Consider the following 19741-nt stretch of genomic DNA (forward strand, 5'->3'; position numbering starts at 1 on the left):
AGGGAAACAGTGAAAGCGCCTTACCTCCTGGTCGCTGTGTCTCCTCAAGGGCGGAGCTGTGTCTCCTCAGACTGAGGCTCCCTGAGGCGGGGCTGTGTCTCCCCTCAGACTCAGGGTTTCTGAAGCAGGGCTCTCTCTCTCCCTCTTTGACGGCAGGGCTGTGTTTCCTCAGATTGGGGCTCCCTGAGGGTAGCGTGGTGTTTCTTTCAGTTTCTGGCTCTCTGAGGAAGGGCTGCATCTCCCCTCAGAATGGGGCTCCCTGAAGGCAAAGCTGTTTTAATCCTCAGATTTGTTTGCGCCCCCTGAGGCAGCTCTGTGTCTCCCCTCAGCTTCCGGATCCCTGAAGGATCGCTGTACCGCCCCCTCCTCACTGTGGCTTCTCGAGGACAGGGCCGTCTCCCCCTTAGACCGGAGCTCCGTGAGGCCAGGGCTGTGTTTCCCTCAGATTCAGGCTAAGGAAGGGCTGTATCTCCCCTCAGAATGGGGCTCTCTCAGGCAGGTGGGTGTCACCTCTCAGACGGGAGCTCCTTGAGGACAGGGCTGTGTCTCCCCTCAGATCTGGGTTCCCTGATGGAGCTCTCACTGTGATCCTCAAGGATTGCAGGGCTGTGTTTCCTCATAGTGGGGTCTCCTGGCGTAGGGAGGTGTTTCCCCTCAGAATGGGGCTCCCTGATTGCAAGCCTCTTCTTCCCCCTCAGCTTCCCGCTCCCTGAGCCAGGGCTGTATCTCCAACTCAGACTGTGGTTCTTGGACAGCAGGGCTGTGTTTCCTCAGCCTGGGGCTCCCTGAGGGTAGGGCTGTGCTTCCATCAGATTTTCCAGCTCCCTGAGGAAGGACTGTATCTCCCCTCAGAATGGGCCTCTCTGAAGGCAAGGCTGTTTTCCCCCTCAGATTGGGGCTCCCTGAAGTCAGGGCTGTGTCTCCCCTCTGACGGGAGCTCTGTGAGGACAGGGCTGTTCTCCCCTCTGATTCTGGTTCCCTGAGGGGGCTCTGTATCTCCCCTTCACTGTGGATCCTCACGGGCAGGGCTGTGTTCCCTGAATGGGCTCCCGGAGGCGGGGCTGTGTCTCCCCTCAGACTGTGCTTCTTGGAGAGCAGGGCTGTGTTTCCTCACAGTGGGGCTCCCTGAGGTAGGGAGGTGTCTCCCCTCAGACTTGGGCTCCTTGCAGTCAGGGCTGTGTTTCCCCTCAGAGGGGGGCTTCCTGAGGGAGAGCTGTGTCTCCCCTCATCTCGGGCTTTCTGAAGCAGGGCTGTCTCTCCCACTCAGACTGTGGCTCTTCGAGAGCAACACTGTGTGTCCTCATAGCGGGGCTCTCTGAGGAAGGGCTGTATCTCTTCTCAGAAGGCAGCTCCCTGAAGGCAAGGCTGTTTTTCCCCTTAGATTCGCACTCCCTGAGGCAGGGCTGTGTCTCGCCTCAGATTCCGGGTCCCTGAGGGAGCGCTGTGTCTGCCCCTCACTGTGGCTCTTCAAGGGCAGGGCTCTTGAAGCCCTGTTTCCTCGGCTTGGGGTTCCTAATGCAGGGCTGTGTCCCCTATCAGACTGGGGCCACCCGAAGGCAGGGCGTTATCGGCCCTCAGGCGCGGCCTCCCTGGAGTCAGGGCTGTGTTTCCCCTCAGAGTCTGTCTCCCTGAGGCAGGGCTGTGTCTCATCTCAAAGCCGGGCTCCCTAAGGCAGGGCAGGGCCTCCCCCCAGAATGCGGCTTCCCCAGGTTCCCGTCTTGCTTGCTTTCCCTGGATCTCTCACATCTACTCAAGGCGCTGCTGAGCCTCCGTTCTGCTGGTCTAAGATGAGGGCCCCGCTTTCCCTCTCTGGTTCTCAGTTCTTTGGGACTTCAGAGCATGATTAGCCTGAACCTTGGGATCTGGTGTGGTGAGATCCCAAGTACCGCTGAACAAATACTTCCTCCAACTCTGGATTCAATCATAAAGAATAAAGATTATTTTTAAAAGGAAGATGTATTAAAAGTGGGGTCGGTTAATTTCAAAAGATGGAAATACAGTAACATAGAATGCTTTTTTGTAAACTATTTTAAAAAGGTGCTTTCCTCTGTCTCCTGGGTGTGGCAAGAGGATATTCGAGATGGTTTCCTCCCCATTCTATGCTCAGTTTTTTCCCTCATGCCCCAAACCTGCGTGTATGCCATGCCCTTCGCGGTGAATGCCTGCCTTGGGTTCACCTGGTGAACTTAGACAGGTGTCTCTACTAGGACAGCTGCCTGCCTTGAATTACTTTCCAGGGAAAAGCACACCCACCTGATTTTAGGATTGGATCATCAGGGCAGGTTCCTTCAGGTCTTCTGCTGTCTCCAAGCGCCCTCTACAGGCCAAAGAAAATAAATCCTCCCAGGATATGGGGTCTTCCAGCCAGGAGCCCAAATGTGCAAAAAATTAAATTTATTTTCTTCTAAATTTGCCTTAATCCCTATTATGATCTCCCAATCAATTCAGGTAATTCAGAATAATTTTCTACCTCCACCAACTTCTCCCCAGGAAGCATCTAAGTTATGTGCACCAGCTCTCATTGGAGCTTGGGGTAGGCACTTGCCCCACTTTCTTTATCCTGTTGGAAAGCCCCCAGGCCATACCTGCCTCTGCTCCCAGGCAATGTTTGGAAGTGAGTCCCACATTTGCCTGGCGCTAGACACTTCGGGACCTCCTGCGGATCTTTCCATTGAGACCCACTTGCTGCCACTTCTACTCTCCCTGTGGTCACTGCCCTGTGATGGGGGTAAGGAGCTGGGCAGGGGTTCTGGAACATCTCCACTTTCTCAGTCCCCCCCAGGAAATGAGCTCGCCTGTCCTTGTATCCCCAGACTCCTCTGGGGCTTCTCCCAGACCCTGGCCTTGGTTCAGGGACCGGGGAAGGCAAAGGCTGCTGCAGCAGCTCCCTCCTTCCTGCACCAGCTTGGTGAACCTGCTGGGGCCCTGGGAGGCATGGAGTGGGGCATGGGGGAGGGGGAGTAAGCAGTAGAAAGAAAAACTGGCTAGGTTTTCAATCCAGATCTTTTTGTCCTATACCAAAACAGATAGCCTTTTCTTTCTTCATAACTAAAAACCAAGACTTTGACATCTTTGTTTCCTGGTCCCATCAGCTGCCTCTTTGACAGCTTCCCTTTGGGCCATGGTGCCCTCTGGTCAAGCTCCCTGGGCAAGGGGCAGGGCTCAGATATACAGAAGGAAATTCGTCACAGAACAGGGAGGGGAAAACCAGACCACCTCGAGCAACCCTCTGCCACAGTGACAAGACAGAAGGATGCATTCATTTTTATATTTACAAAACATATAGTACGAGGGTGCTTCCCACCTTTTGGGGGTTCCTTTTCTTGCACCTTCCTTTTAAAAAAATTCTTATTTGCTTTTTCAAGAAATATCTGAAGGTGACTTGCAGAAAGACAGCAAGCCCCTTTATTTTAATCCTTTGGCTAGTCTCTCCTAGGAAATAGGACATGCTTTCACATAGCAGAGTACAAGGACTGAATTCAGGAAATTTAATATTAATACAATATTTTAAAATATACTCCCAATATTCAAATTTCTCCGATCATCCCAATCTTTTCTTTTACAGCATCTTTTCCAATTTGGGATCATGAATTGCATTCGTTGTCCCTTTATTCTGGAACAAGTCCTCTTTCTTTCATGACATTGATGTTTTTAAAGGGAACAGGTACATGGTTTTATAAAATGTCCCTCAATTTGGGTTCGTCAATTTGTCAACTTCATGATTCAGGTTTTGCATTTTTGGAACAACAGCATAGAAGTGCTGTGTCCTTCCCAGGACATCACACATGAGTGGTACCTGATACCCGTTTGTCCCATTTGGGTAATGTTCAGTTTGATAACTTGTTTAAAGTGGTGCCCGACAGGTTTCTCCACTGCAAAGGTATCTCCCCAGCACTTTGAAAATTAATAAACAGTCTGTGGGAAGGTACCATGTATGTAGATATCCTGCTACCTAACAAATTCTTACCCAATAGTTTTAGCATCCACTGTTGTCTAAATGAGTTAGTTTTGCAAAACTGTGGTTTTTCTAACTCTATTGTCCCTTCTACTCAGCATTCTACTTAGAAGCATGCATTCCAGGCTCCTTTTCCCATCCCTCCTCCCCTTGGAATGCCCTCCCCACTTGGCAAATCCTGCCCATCCTGGAAACCCAGATCCAGGGTCACCTTGTCTCAAAGCCTTCCCCGCCCCAGCCGCCCCAGTCGGTAGATTAACCCACCCACTCTCTGTCTCCACTTCAAGCAAGGTGGCTACAGCTACAGCTGTCTGGCCTCCCTGAGCCCGAGACAGGGAGACACTGGGGAGGGGAACCCACTCCTCCCACGGCAGGACTCCCACCCGAACTCCGCCTGATCTAGCACAGTGGTTCTCAGAGCCTAGTGAGCCCCAGGAACCCTTGCCAGGCTTGGTGAAACACATACCTGGACCCTACCCTTGGGATTCTGATGCACAACCCCAAAACCTCACTGGCTTAACAACAAAAGTCGGTTTCTCCTTCAGAGCATATGTCAAATGCTAGACCGCAGGGAGTCTGGTCCACACGGAGACCCAGGATAATGGTGCTCCACCAACTTGTGACGCCATCATTTCAACATGTGGCTTCAGAGCAAGAGAGGAGCACAGAAGATCATGCGTGGACTTTTCTCTGCTCAAAGCTCACTGGCCAGAGCTAGTCCTGTGCCCTGCCCACTGCAAAGTGACTGGGAAACATGGGGATCAGATGGGCCATTTGGTGACACTGGTTTCTCTGCCGTAACCATGCTCCCCTTCTCTACTGGCACACAGCCATGAAGGCCTTCTCTCTGTTCCTCAAACACACCACATGCTTTCCTACCTTTGGGCCTTTGCACCAGCTGCTCTCTCTGCCCAGATGCCCGTGTGCCAGATCTCACATGGTTGGCTCAAATGCCACTTCCTTGGAGAGGCCTTTCCTGACTGCCCAAAGTAGCCACCCCATCTCTCACACCAGCCTATTCCAATTCTCTGTTGAAATAGGCCTTATCATGCCATGTTTGGGGTCATCTCTCTCCTATTAACAGACTGTACGCACACTCCATGAGAGAAACTGATCACTTATCACCATGTCCCACTACCTAGAACAGTGCCTGGTCCATGATAGATGTTCAAAATATATCTCCCTCAGCTCACCAACCCTAAGGTGTATTACTATTCCCATTTTACAGGTTAAAAAAATGGAGGACCCAAACAGGAGTGGCTTGCCCAAGGTCACACCACTACCAAATGGTAGCACTTGATTGAAATCCATGCCGCCACCACCCACTACTGTTTGCTTGCGTGATTTCACTGCTCCCAAATATTAAGGTGGCAGAAAATTTTATTTTATCCTTTTGTTCTCCATATGGTGATCCTCCACTGTGCTTGGTTTTTAAGCCTCAACAAAGTTCTATGGAGGGCAATTTGGCAACATCTACCTGGGAATTTATCCTACAGATATGCTCATGTATGTGGAAAATTACATATATGCAAGGTTTTTTCATTACAGTGCTGTGATAGCAAAAGTTTGGAATTAACTTAAAGGTCCATGGGTGTGTGTATGCATTCGCAGTGGGCACGTGCACGTGGTGGAGTAGTATGCAGCCCTGAAAAGTGAGAAAGAGCTTCAGGTTCTGATTGGAAGGTTATCTAAGGGAACGTATTACATTAAAAGAAAGGTGGGTTACAACAGAAGTATTATGACTTTCATTTAAGTTCCCCCAAGAGCTGAATACCTTCAAGTCTTTCATAGAGATGGTCTCCTCAATGAAAAGAACAAAATACAAATCAGAATAGCAGTGTGGTTTCCATCATTTGAACTTATTTTATTGGTATTCATTAGCAAATAAAATTTTATTGTTGATTTTGGATGCATTACAACACACTTTTTGGTAGTGGTTGCACAATGTTGATCATTTATTAACTATACTAAATACTGCAACCTCCGAATTGTTGATTTTTACACGGGTATCTCCTTTGTGATGATGGGTGGCTCCTCTCTCTGAATACATAAAATGGTCCGTTCCATCCATGGTTTTCATATTCCCTTGTTATTCTACCTACTGCTTTAAAATACATTCAAATAAAAAGATATAAGTTCCTTGCAGTGAGTGCACACATACCACAGCGAGGAGAGTTGAAAACACAATTAACCAACACCCTCGTGTTCAGAGAATAAATAGTATGAAATCATGGGACCGAAGCTTGCTCCTGGGGACTTTCTCAAAGTATCTTCAGTGGACATAAGGTCACACTCACTCAATTGAAGGATACATCTTTTGCCAAGGGTGGCGGGAGGAGGGTGATGGGGGGTGCAAAAGGACGATTTCATTTGCATATGATGTTATCCTTCCATAAATGTCTGGAACAAATGGCCACAGAGCACCGTGATGTGCAGTGCAGTCCTCAGATCAGAATAAATAAATGACCTGCTTGGATTGGAAAGCCACAGGCGCGCTGTGACCGAGCTGGAGAGGACAGAAGATGTTTGTTTAAAATACAGCACACACAAATAATAAATAAAAGTTTGAAACTTAGTCAGTGACAGCGATGGGACCAGACTCCCTGTTTGTTCACGGTTCTTCTCACAACACCTCTACCTTTTCCTAAGGATAAAAAGTGGCACAAGGACACAAAGGGCTTTTGGGGACCACTCTGTTCTGAAACAAGAGGGCAAAACGTGTTTTGAGGGCATCGAATGGCTGCAGAAGAAGACCACAGACGTGAAAGCATGCTCACTGGTCTCAGGTCCAGAACAAGGACCAGAACAAGAGGACCGCCAAAGCCTCATTTCTCTGTGAACCAGTTTGGTGTTACCTTTGGCCGTGGTTCTTCTCTTTGACTTATACTGTTGACAAATTTCATCCACCACCTTTCCCCAACCCCCTTTCCTTATGATCCTATTGTTAAAATCGCCTTGGGTCTGGTCTTAATTTGGTTGTGACACTGGGTCCCAGAAATAAGCTGCTATCTCAGGAGCGGCTTGGTGTGTCTGAAACTTGTATTTTGGTGTCACAGAACCACAGACAGAACATTCACTGCGACTTCCCATGTAGTACCATTACTTCCCTGCATATATTAAAAAAACAAAACAAAACGCAGAAAAATAAAACAAATCACACAGAACACACAGGGGCTGCCAAACGGTGCAGCAGGAGTGTAAATACATTCTCTTTCAGGTCAGATGTCTGGTCCGACAGTGGATTACAAAACATGGAGGGATGAATTCAGGTTGAAGGCATGAGAAGAGAAAGTCACAGCTCAAGAAAAGAAGCGACCGTCCGTTGGGGCCGCTGCACGTGGCAGCGGACGGAGGCCCCTTACGCTCTTACAGGGAGGGTGAGGCCAGGTGCCCAGTGACACCAGGCGGCACAGCCACTGTGCTACGTGACAGCTCAGGATGTGTGGCTCCGGCAGCCAGCCACAGATTCACTGGTTTCCTATCCATGGGATAAGAACACACATGGGGCGGTGGGGGTGGGGGGGTTCAGTGCTTCTCAAAGGAAAGAAGAAGGAAAGACACCGGGCTGCCCCTGCCCCCGGCCAGCACGGGCCAAGTCCTCAAGAGAGCGATGTCGGTGCTGGGGTGCTTCCCGTGGGATTCGAAGGAAGGGCAGGGCGGATACAGGTCTCCAGGTCCTATGTACACATTTTACAGAGTCTCCACTCTGCCCCCATGAGGCACGAGGTTGATTTGTCCAGCTCAGGAGGGGACGTACAGAGGAAAGCAGAGGGAGCGTGCGCAGTGCGGGGGGAGGAGAGGGAGGCGGGAGCAAGACGGGTTTCCTCTAGCGGAAGGGCCTTCTCCCAGCCTCACCGTAAGCTAGTTTGTTTGGGGAGTTTAGCACCCATCAAGATGCCCGAGGTGAGCGTCACGGGGGCTTTCATCTGCATGCTGGACCCCACCATGGTGGGGAAGCTGCGGTTCCGTCGGATGCCACTGTTGAGCTGGAGCCCGCCGATGGCACTGGTGACGGTGGGGCATCCAAGGGGCAGGCCCTCGGGTACCAGGCCTCCGGGGACAAGGGCCTGCGTGGGGCCCGGGGGCCCACAGAGGAGAGGTCCCTGGTCCTCAGTCAAGGTGGGGACGTGGGCTCGCCCCGAGTTCACCACTTTGGCCACACTAAACCTCCTGACTTTGTCCACGAGGTTCAGGTTGGAGACAGACACGTCGGTCTGGCTCTCGCTGCTCCGGACCGCCTTCTTCTCCCTCACCTCCCTCAGGATGGAGCTGGCTGGCTTGGAGGCCAGGAAGTTGTCGTAGGGAGGGCTCGTGCACTTGAACTCGAAGGAGGGCGGGGAAGACGTGGGCGACTGCATAGGCGAGTTGGGCGGGGTAGAGGGGATCACGGTCATCCTGGGGGTGTAGGAGTGCAGGAGAGAGCCCCGGCCAGCCCTGTCCCAGCTCTGGGGGTCGTACACAGCCGCGGAAATGCCCCGCTCCTTCAGCAGCCACACCAGCCCCAGGGATGTGCTCATGGTGGTCGTGGACTCACGGACGTTAGTGAAGGATTCGGCCAGGCTCAGTCTCCGCGGAGTGCACGGCGTGGCCACCGGCGTGGACTTCAAGTGGCTGGTGCTGCCACAAGCTGGAGTCGGGGCCGAGTTAAGGCTGATCAGAAAAGACAACAGGTCATTGATCAGAAAACGCCCACGAGCACCGAGGAAGCAGTCCGTGGCCAGCCGCCCGCAGGGGCGCAGCGCAGGCCTAGGACATGCTAAGGGGACTCCCCCAGCCCAGGCTCCCTGGGTGCCTCTTTCCATGTCTGCTCTTCCCTCTCACCACAGGGGCCGTGGATTCCCCGAAGTGGGGACGTGGTTTAAGTTAACAGGAAGCTGCATGTGATTTCCCTCTTTCAGCCCTAGAGGGTGGGTACAACTGTCCCCTTTGCAGGTGAGGGAACTGAGGCTCAGGTTACGTGACTTACTCAACGTCACACTCAACTACTCAGGGGAAGACCCTGGATTTAAACACAAGTCTGAGGGACCCCAAAGATAGGGGAGGAAGGCCTTCAGCAGAGAGGCTTTCTGTCCCTACCAAATTTACTCAGATTCCTGCCTTCCTTCCCAGTAGCCGCTTCCCTGAGGCAAGAGGTTAACCAGGACTACGGGATATGAGAGTTTATCCTGGGAATGGCCGAAGCAGGTGGGACATCTCGGTGGAGGACCCTTGGGTGATGGGGAGACTGAGGCTGAAGGCGCCCATCAAGTCAGCGGCAGACCCGGGCCTCCTGACTCCCACCACAGTGTTCTTTCCTCTGCACCCTGCTGCCCTTTAGCCCTTCTCCCGTGGGTGCCCAAGTCCACCCTGATGAGTGGAGTTATTGGGACAGAGGGAGCCACGTCACGTATTATCAGATCTTCATCTAGGGAACCACCTAGAAAAAGGCCCACTGGGTGTGTGAAACCTGGTTACTAAAGGAAAAGTGGAAAGATTCCTTCGTCTACTCATGTCATGCTGACTGAGGACCCACTATGTTCCAAAAGCTGGTATCCAGCAGTGAGGGAGTTAGGGCAGAAGGTATAACAGAGGGGCAGCAGCGGGGAATGCACTGCTGTCTGCCTGAAAACCAGGAGAGACCCACTTTTAACAACTGCTTCGGGGATGGAGTGAGGCCACCCAGGCACGGAGGCCCTGAGCTGTTGCTGGATGAGCAACTGAGCGGCACAGAAAACATCCCTCCTGAGGGTCTCATGAGACCTGTCCCGGCACCTGCCCAAGGATGCAGCAGGGGCTGCAGGTGCCCCTGGGAACAGGCAGCTGGGTGGTCCCCGGGAACCGGGGGATAGAGCCCTCTCTCCCCAGCCTGACAGGGGACAGGCCACATACCTTGGACAAAGCACCAACTTAGGGAAAGGGGAGGAAGGGGATGGGCTCTGGAGCAGGTCCTTGGAATGAGTGGAGCAGGGCCCCCTCCTGCAGGAGGGACAGGTCAAAGGCAAGTACAAGCTGAGGCATCACTTGGCTGCACACTCAAGTGACCTCACCACTGGCCAGTCTGCACAGGGTGAGGAACCCAGAACAGGCCCGTCTCACACAAGCTCGGGACCGGGGATGCTGGTGGGTCGGGAGCACTCAGAGGAACATGGGATTAGAAACCACAGCAGATTCCTAAGGTTAAAAGGTGGATTCTTCAAAAGGCACAGGTGGAATTCTACAAAACTGATCTACAAGCAATAGAGGGCCAAAAAAAAATCTGGACTTCAAATCTTGTTCACAGAGCCATTCCTAGGGAGATTCTCTATTTTGTTTCAAGCTGCCATTCTTTCAAACTCAGGCAAAAAGCCTTTTCCTACTACTGACTTCTCAGGCTTTTTCATCCCTGACGAGGCCAGAAGGACTTAGAGAAGAAGGCAGGGGTGCGGTGTTGAGTCCTATGGCTACAGTCAGCAGAGCACCAGGATGCCAGCCTCTCCCGGGGGGAAGCTCTGTCCAGCGGTTTTAAACACGATCTCTTCAAACATAAAGCTGAGGGATAGGGAAGCCGGGTTCTCCAGAGGCAGGAAGGGAGACGGAGAGACAAGCTAAAATTGAGAGGTCCCCTTCCGGTGAGAACCTCGGTTAGACCTGTATTAGTGCTGGCACTCGGCGCGACTGGGGCATTTAGACAGGTTAGGGGGTATCCATTGTCAAGGCCGAGTTAGCCAGGCACAACCAGAGGGACACGTCCACGCCTACGTCGCGGGTTAGTGGCGGCCACGCGTGCACACACAGCTCCTTCATGGGGCCCTGGCAGGCAGGCCCTGCTGGTGGTGTTCTCACCCCCTGCCTCGCCCGTGGGCTCACTCTCTGCCCTACATCTGCTCTCAGCTCAACGGGGCCTGGGGCTGCTTCGTCGTCCTCCTCACATGACCTGCGGAGAATTATTCATCGTTGAAGGTGTTCCTTGGGGCAGCTGCTCCCTCCGAGCTGGCCCTGCTCGCCTCTCTCCCGTAAGTTACCTTCCACTCACCCTGCCACCTCGTACCACAGAGAAAACAGCTGATGGGGTCACGCCACCACGTTGGGGGGTACCATTTTCCCTTTCACTGGAAGCTCTGGGAGGCCTGAAATCCAGCCAAGCAGACCCCCCCCCCACCAGGCCACACAAGTCCTCTCGTCCTATGGTACCAACTCTTATCACTTCTTGGAGGTGCCCAAGGGAAGTGGACCACGCTGGGCATGTGGTTCCATTCAAGTTTTATCATTTCGGTCATTACAGGGTGGCTGGGATGCATGGCCCCTGGGGCCATTGCCAGAGGCATAAGTGCTACCACAGGGCTCAGTAACTCCATTCTGTGAAAGAACACGTTCTACTGACAAACTTTGGGGCAAAAAGCCAACAGACTTGGACTTAGGGGCTGTGGTAGTGCCCTAAACTTCAGCTGGTTGAGGAGGGATGTAAGAATCTTCCACGGCCAATAAAAGAGCAACTAAAAGTGGGTCCAGGTCTCTCTATCTGTGCTGGATCTGAATCAATAGGGGCCTTGATTCAAAAAAAAAGAAAGAAAAAAAGATGGGACTCAGAACAGGTGACTGTAGTGCTTGGGAGATGCTTCCACTGGCTAGGGTTGGATTTGAATGAGCCTCTCTACTTTGGCTTTCCTCAACGTTAAGTCTCACAGGGAATGTCTCAACCTCACCCCGCCCTGCCCACCCCACGGCCGGGTCCCTTACCTTGGCGTGACCCGCGTGAGCTCGTCTGAAGGATGCAGGATGCGACAGGTGGTGAAGGTGAAGGTGGAGTTTGTCTGTGACATGCACTTCCCAGGGTGGTGGGCTAAATCAGGGGGAGGGGGAAGGGAGGAACAAAATATAGTCCTTGCATCCAAGTACACCCATGAGAAAAGTCAAACTCCCGCATGGCCCTGGACAGATGCAAGAAACGATGGGCTACCTTGTGAACTGGATCTGGGCGAGGAAGGTGAAACGCAAATGTTCTGGATCGAAGGTGGTCCCTCAAAACTAACCACACTTTTGAGCACTGGTGTGCAGAGCATCGAATTCCAGCTTCCAACCCAGTCCAGACAGGGTTTCCCATCAGCGTTCTTTGGCCAGTAGTGGATCCAGTTTTAAGGGCTAATGGGCCCTTGGGGGTAAATTTGGGTTCCCTCCTCAGAGGTCCAAATCGGCTTCCTTCTTTTGTTGCTTTACTTTTCTTTTCATTGGCAAATAGGTGCCAAACTCTGCCAAGGGGAGGGGAGAGGTGCAGGGCAGGGAGAGGCACTTGCACCTGGGAACAGGGCAAGGCTCACGGGCTCCCTTTTCTGTTTACACAAAAAGGGGCTTGAGGAAGCTGGCTCCACTACTGTCTAACTGTGGTCGACAGGGAGGGAGACGGGGCCTCAGCTGCCTCAGCAACAACGTGGCAGGAGTCCCAGGGCCTGGGTTCTCTGTGGGGCTGAAGCTCCAGGACCTGGGCTGGGCTGACACACAACGGTGCAAGCAGCACCAGTCCCCCCGGGCTGCTTTCTTGCCATCTCTAGGATGTCTGGTTTCTGACGAAAATGAGACAGAACAAGTTGTCCTCAACTTATTTCCTTTGAAAGCTCCAAAGGGTTGTTAAGGCAGCTGAAGTCTACGATCTGGAGCAAAGTAAATCACAGAAGCGTTAGGACCATGCATCAGAAAGCTGGCAGGTGATAAGTAGGAATAGAGTCTACAGGAGACATCATGATTGTAGAGGTCATCCTCATTCATAACTCAAATGTAAAAAAAGAAAAGAAAAAAAAAGGAAAAATGCTGCTGCTCCCAATAGCATGCAAGGTGAGGTCTGGGTCATCCCCCCTCCCCACCCACTCCACCCCTGCAGCCTCTCAGCCCCCAGAGACCTCCTGGGAGACAACGGATTAGGATATTGGAGGCCATGAGCACGCTGAAGATTCAAAAGGCTGGAACTAGAATCTTCTAGCTCTTTATGGCAAGTTTTCTCTTGGATTTGACAAAAAGGAAAAGCAAAACAAACCAGAAGAGATCGGTGCCCCAAACCTACAGATCCACACACAGGTGACTGCATCTTAAAAAAGAAAAGAAAAAACTAGAAACCAGATGAAACCAGCAAACAAAAAAATATTGGAGACACGCAAATTGAAGGCAGGCAGGACAAAGCCAAAGCACAAAAATGGTGGCGGTGACTCAGGAGCTATGCAAGACTGGTTTCCCCTGATTATTGTGGTCCATTCCATGTCTTTGTGTCAAGGAAGGCTCCCGTGGCCCCTGGCATGGCAGCCAGCACCACGGCCACAAGAGCAAACTCCCAGCCACAGGGAGCTCCAGGCAAAGCAGGAGGGGGGTGGAAAACACACGTAAGAATAGCCTTTATGCATCTTTGTTTCTCAACCAAAAAAGTAATGGTTTAGGAACTCAGATAATTGAGAAACTACTGCAAGCAAAACAAAAATGGAAGAAGCTATGAAGAAAAGGCAACCAACCAATCACGATTCTCTGATTGCAATAAGGTCTAGAAACAAAAGCAACAAAAAACCTGAGAAAAGCATCCCAAATAACAGGCGTGAGGGGTTATTTGGGAGGGAGGAAAGAAAAATGCAGTAAGTAGAAGTAATTAAGACAGAACAGTTGAAAGACAGAGAACATTTTTTAAAAATATCAAACAAAAGCAAGGCTTGATTTAAACTTAGAAGTGTACCCCATTTAAATACATGGCCAGAATATCAAATCAAAAGGTCACACATGTTCACTTTCTCCACCCCATTACATATCGGATCTTCAATCGCAACAGCTAGTGTGAGACAGATATTTTAGAGAGACAGTTGCATCAGCAGAAGCAAAACCCATCTTATTGCAAATGGGTTTTGGGAATAGGAAAAGGCTGCTAAAATTCAGAGGTCATCATTCCCCAGAGGCGATGGACAGCTTTAGAAGACCAAGGAAAATCAACAACAAGGATCAAAAGTGCCAAAGCCAGAGGTTCGGCCCCTCTGCAATACCACTGGGACGCCTGGACCGGCCAGCTCTCCGAGTCACCACTGCCCACCGGGCCGCTGCAGCATCTCCCTTCCTTGGGACACAACACAGAGAGAGTGAGTCACCCGAGGCTCCTTGAGCTGCTGGGGGCTGATTCCTACAGTTCTGTGAACAGGAGAGAGCAAATTCCCAAAGCAAGAGGCACTGACAGAGTCTTCTAGGCAGGGAGCGGGGGCTCAGTGGGAGCGCTCACTACTGCAGTCACCACTGCACCCCGAAGCCCTGCCTTAGGTGCTGTGGGTTAACCTCGTGCTGCTTGCTTGGGGCCTCCAAGGACAGGGGTTTTGGATTTAATGTTGTGACTTCCTACTTAAATCCTCACTCCTTTTCTCGGTCTGACTGGAGGACTGCAGTGTTCCGAGCCAAAAGTATTAACACTGACAAGTACTTTCATCAAGTATTTTATTTAGGAATGAACTTGCATTTCCCCGCCTCAAAAGACCCTAACCTTTATTATTTTTATTTGTTCCTCCTCCCGCAGGTTCTGAAACTGGTACAAAATCCTCATCTGTCAAAGAGAACCTTTAAACTTCATTAATCCTTGATTATTCAAGATCGTCTACGTTGGTGAACTACATACAGGTAGCTACCGTGCAGATTTTTTGTTCTTTAAAATGTGCCACCTGCTAGCACACACCCTTCAGCCGAGGTGGGGTCTCAGAGGGCTGTATAAGGGGGACAGTCCCCCCGCTCACTTGCACTCTGATTGACTCAGGTGTGCTTTCCACCCAGAGCAGGTGCACTTGGTAAATGGCTCTGACTGGCTGTGCTCCTCTGGGGGCACATGGTGCCTGGTACTGACTGGAAAATTGGGTGCTTGGGATCTTGCGGCCGCAGCCAGCCGTGAGGGAGCCCTGGCCCAGCCCTGAGTCTCCAGTGAGTTGGGGCTTCCTTCTTAGATGCCCTGCAGACCACGCTGGGGATTATCTGCAAGTGTGCTACCCAGACCAGGGTGACTGCTGCTTGGTGGAAGGCTCGGGTCTCCAGGGAAGATGGGCAGGAAAGCCCAGTGCTCTCCTCGCAGCCCAGGGATCCAATGGTGAGAAGAGGAAAGAAACACGGATAAGGCTGGGTATAGTGGCGGGGCCCTGCAGGGTGACTGGGCTTTGCAGCCTGGCCGTCCGCGGGATGAGACCTGTTCACACGAGCTCATGCATGTCGGTCAACTGGAACGACGCTTTCCTTCTTCCCCCACCCACAGGGAAGGCCAGGCTGGGAATGTGCCGGGGAGACCAGAAACTTCTCTCTCTAAAGGCTATCGTAGCATCGTCCTTAAAAGAACCCTCCCGGGAGCCCACACAGCTGTCAGGGTGCAGCTGCACCTACTGAACTCTATGGGGAGCTGGGACCTACACACACACGGCTTCCAAGGGGATCTCCGAGGACAGAGGAATGCTGGTCATGCTACTTTTTGGCTTACAGAAGTAACTTATTAAAATATTTTCTTTAAAATTACAAACCCATCCCAAAATCTTGGAAAAAGGGGTTTTATCTTTGTGACATACTGAGAGCCTTCCAGATTCTTTTCCCACTCTTCATGGGACGTGGCCAACTTGTGTAAAATACACAAAATGCCTTGACCTTTTCCCCCTTTTCTTGACTTGAACATGTGTGCAGCTACCGTCACACGACTTGGATCTGCTCTGCCATTTCTATAAACTCATTCACCAAGACACACACACACACACACACACACACACACACACACACACACTCCCCCCACCTCCTTTAATTCTAGTAGCTGCCACCACATCAACAGTGGCATCCACCGGCCGACCTTTTCTGTCCAAGCAAAAACAAACCTACTGAAAGTAAAAGCATTGTCCATCCAGCTTAAAGGCATGGCTTTGAAAGCCCTGCGAACATCGGTACTTTTTTTTTCCCATCTTTTTACCAGCTTCTAATGACTTTGTCGTTTTTTACTCAAGGAGTAACCACAGTGGAGGTGGGGCGCGTATCTTTGCCTGTCAGCTACATGCCCTTTCTTTTTTTTTTAAAAAAAAGCAATGTTTTAGAATTCTTCCTAAAAAACTAAACTCTCAGGGCATAGAAAAATGCTCTAAAGACTTTTTCTATCACTTCTTTATATAACTCTGTATGTGAATTTTTCTGGAAAAAAAAGTTCTATGATGAGTCCATGTGGGAAAAACTCCATAAAACCTTTGTTTGCCCTGTGCTTCATCATTAACATCAATGCTGTTTGGGATTAATGTGGCTTTAACAAGTGTTTTTCTCTGGGGGGGGTAGGGAATCAAGGGCAGTTTCAGATACAGCAGTACAGCTTCTTTTCTTTTTTAAAAATAGAAGTGATATTAAACTACACAGTGTTACAAGATGACATTTTTAAGCTCTTAGTTACAGGCTTAACATGGGCCTGTGACTCTTTTTCTCTGCTTCTTAAGCATTTCTTTTACACAGCCCCTGTCTGGTCCTGTAGCTCTAGGGACCCCTGAGTCCCCAATGCAGACATCCAGCCCACAGGCACCGGGGAGGTTTCTAGCACAGAGATTGTGAACCACATCACAAGATCTCTTCCTGGTTTCTGTACAACTTTTGTTTCCTGCAAAATTTTTAAAAATAAAAAGTCTACTTGTCCCCCTACACCAAGCTGTCTACTCTGTTTCATCTAAAAAGTGACTTAACAGAGGAACAATCTCACGGAATGGCACAGAGAGGACCAGAAATTCCCTCAGGTGGCCCTTGGGGTATCTTCAGGAGATAAAATGACTTAAAAAAAAAAAAAAGATATATTTATTTATTTTTGCCTGTGGCAGGTCTTAGTTGCAGCACGCGGGATCATTGTTGAGGCACGCAGCATCTTCATTGTCGTGCCCGGGCTTCTCTCTAGTTGTGGCGTGTGGGTTTTCTCTTCTTTAGTTGTGGCGTGCAGGCTCCAGGGTGCATGGGCTCTGTAGCTGTGGCCCGCCGGTTCCAGAGCACGTGGGCTCTGTAGTTTGCGGCACGGAGGCGCTAGTTGAGGCGTGCGAACTCAGTAGTTGTGGCACACCGGCTTAGTTGCCCCGCGGCATGTGGGATCTTAGTTCCCTGACCAGGGATCGAACCCATGTCCCCTGCATTATTGCAAGGTGGATTCTTTACCATTGGACCACCAGGGAAGTCCCCAAATCACTTTTTAGAATGCTGTTAAAATATCAAAAGGGCAAACGCAAGAGTCTCTTTGGATTCTTCGGATGCCAACAAAGCTGGACCCTGCGCCCTCTGCCTTCATGTCCATCCTGTGGCAAACACCAACAGGTGCGGGGAGCGGGCCTGGCTAAGCTGCCTCAAGTCCATCATCCAGCTGGTGCTACCGGAGCCTGTTCAAGAGCGCACTTCTCCCGTGCGTCACTAGGCGGCGCAACTGGACAACTCACCGGAACCTCAACGCGCACCCACGTGCTACCTCAAGGGCCCTCCACTTTAGAAGAGGCATTGTGCAAACAAACGCCCACTCAACAATCCAAGTGGGTGCCCCTCGAAGCACGGCAGTGCCCTCCTATGGTTTTCAGAGGTGAGGTTCCATAGAAAAAGCGGTTCCAGAGAGCGGGCTTGTTCTGGAAATTTTAAGCAGGGTTGACTCCGTGCTGTTTGGGATGAGTCAATTATGTGATTCTTCATTCATTTTTCACTTTGGGCTGCACTGGCCTGGTTCTGGTTTACTATACATTTTGATGCAAGAGCACAGGGCTTCCTTAGCATCTCCTAACACAGGGGGGTGAGAGCAGACCCCAGCTTTGTCCGTAGTGACCAAACTCCTGTAACTGCTATACACCAGGGTGGGGCTGAAAAGCCTTCTCATTAGAGTGGGATCTCTTTGTCAACTCTCTCGGTGGAGATAAGAAGGAAACTTCCCAGAGGGTCTGTGAATCGAACGTACCAGACTTTCTCTTCTAGATTCATCAGGTCCTCACGGCCAACGTTGCCTCACAAGCCCCTTTGGGTCCTGCTTCTGCAGTGGGACTGACAGTACAAGAGGATGCCCACCCGGGGCTTTGCTCACACCAGCCCCTGCCTCAGAGGAGGCTGGAGTGATACTCAGGTCCTCGAGCTTTCTGTCTGCCTCCTTTCATCCACCAGCTCTTCCCTTCTCTTCACGTAACCTCTCCTGAACAGAACCTGGACCTACGTATCAAATAAGACAGCTACAAAAGAAGCTAGTTCTTGGCTTTTGCTTCTGGGGGCCCAAGTGCTGCAGCTTCAGGGATTTTCAAGGGCACTTTTGACCAAATGTGATTTTTGCCTTCAACACTCAGCCCCCAAAATGACACAGAGCTCCACTGCAGTACCACTGCCAGATAGGCTGCCATGTTTTATAGGAGCCTGTTTTAGGATATATCTCCCACTGGAAATGGTCTCCATGTGTATGAGCATTAAGTAAACTGACCTTTGCTTTCTTCTACATTGCTTTAATCCTGCCTCTGTCTCTCCTTTAAGAATCAAGGCATCCAAGATAATTCACCTGGACTGTCCATCCAACCATCTGCTGACCTAACTGTGTGACTTTAAACTCGGATCTTAATCCTTTACCACATGCAGGCTCTTCTCTACACATAAATACCTAAAATTCAGAACACTGGCAGTACGAGATTATGTCTATTTCTGATAAAAGTGTGCTTTCTATATGAATTAAAACATAAAATATATTACTGAAATAAAGTAAAACTGTAATCTAAAAATTGTTTTACATAATCCATTTTAATCATCTAAATTATTTACAAATATAACAAGGATTTATCCTTTTTAAAGACATGGGATTATAAAAATCAAATAATGACACAATAATACATTAAAATATATTAATAAATATTTTTCAGTACTCAAAATGTTTTCTCCATGAGATAGCAGGCTCTAGACAAAAGTGCCTAATATACAAGTTTTCCCAATTGCCTCCCATAATACCAGTTGTTAAAAAAGAAAGGTTAATCACCTTCTGTCTTCAAAGGTTCTCCCTACTAAGTCTTCCCAGGAAGATGGCAGCTCCTGGAACTGTGCTGTTTGGCAACAGGAAAGGGCAGATCAAGGCAGAGACCAGGCCAGCGGGGGTACAAATTCCAAGACAGAGGATGCCCCAGGCTTTCCCACTGAAACTTTTCTGTCTACCTGTGACTCCAAGACTGTGTGCATAATGCCACTCAGGGCCCCTGGGATGATTTATGTAGAGTGACGTGCTTCTTACATTCCTAGAATCAAAGTGGTTCTGTCATTCCCCACAGAGAAGAAAGAGACAAATCATTGTCCGTGCCTTTCCCTCCTGCACTGAGCTTTTACCAAGTCTTACCCAGAAAACAAGCTCGAAAGAACCTTTGCCTAGATGATCAGACCTTCCCTAAATTACCTTCAGCAATCTATATAATTCTTTCTGGATGCACACTACCAATGTGACTCCTCTATAGTTTCCACTGTACGTTAGTGTGCCTCTCCTCAAAGTTGCTGGGATGGATTTGCTGCAGGTTTGAGCAAGGTGGGAAGAAGCAATGGATACGCCTTTGTGTGTGGTAAGGAAAGTGGTTAGGACTTAGCTCCTCATAACTGGTCCCCTCGCTCCCTCTGTCCTCAGAGAGATATTCTTAGCTGAATTGATAAGCTTTATTCCTTCTCTACGACTTCTCCAAGAGAAACCGAATGGTGCTTCTTTAAATTTACAGGATTCACCTTCTAATCCACCTGCAAGACTGCAGGGAGGGGTCACCACACTCAACACGATGCCTGCCCCTTCAGCCACAAAATCAGCAGACACAGTGTCTCCTGTACCACTGTCTGCCTTCCAGAGGGGCGCCAGTGCCG

At 50.3% G+C, this 19741-nt stretch overlaps 1 protein-coding gene across 17 annotated transcripts in view; it reads right to left on the reverse strand.

The window, feature by feature from the left end:
- Nucleotides 1-5793: 5793 nt before the first annotated feature.
- Nucleotides 5794-19741, reverse strand: part of TRAK1 (trafficking kinesin protein 1) — a 102137-nt gene continuing 88189 nt past the window's right edge. For 15 of the 17 annotated variants that reach the window (XM_059939358.1, XM_059939345.1, XM_059939347.1 and 12 more), the window contains 2 exons: nt 11651-11753; nt 5794-8605 (listed from right to left, as the gene is read on the reverse strand). In XM_059939358.1, the coding sequence (XP_059795341.1) occupies nt 7807-8605; nt 11651-11753 (902 nt within the window). In that variant the 3' untranslated portion in view covers nt 5794-7806. Of the gene's footprint in view, nt 8606-10756; nt 10848-11650; nt 11754-19741 lie in introns of all 17 variants that reach the window. The other 2 variants (XM_059939360.1, XM_059939361.1) reach the window with 1 other exon arrangement.

Source organism: Balaenoptera ricei, chromosome 11, assembly GCF_028023285.1.
Source record: "Balaenoptera ricei isolate mBalRic1 chromosome 11, mBalRic1.hap2, whole genome shotgun sequence".
In the NCBI taxonomy this organism is placed as follows: domain Eukaryota; kingdom Metazoa; phylum Chordata; class Mammalia; order Artiodactyla; family Balaenopteridae; genus Balaenoptera; species Balaenoptera ricei.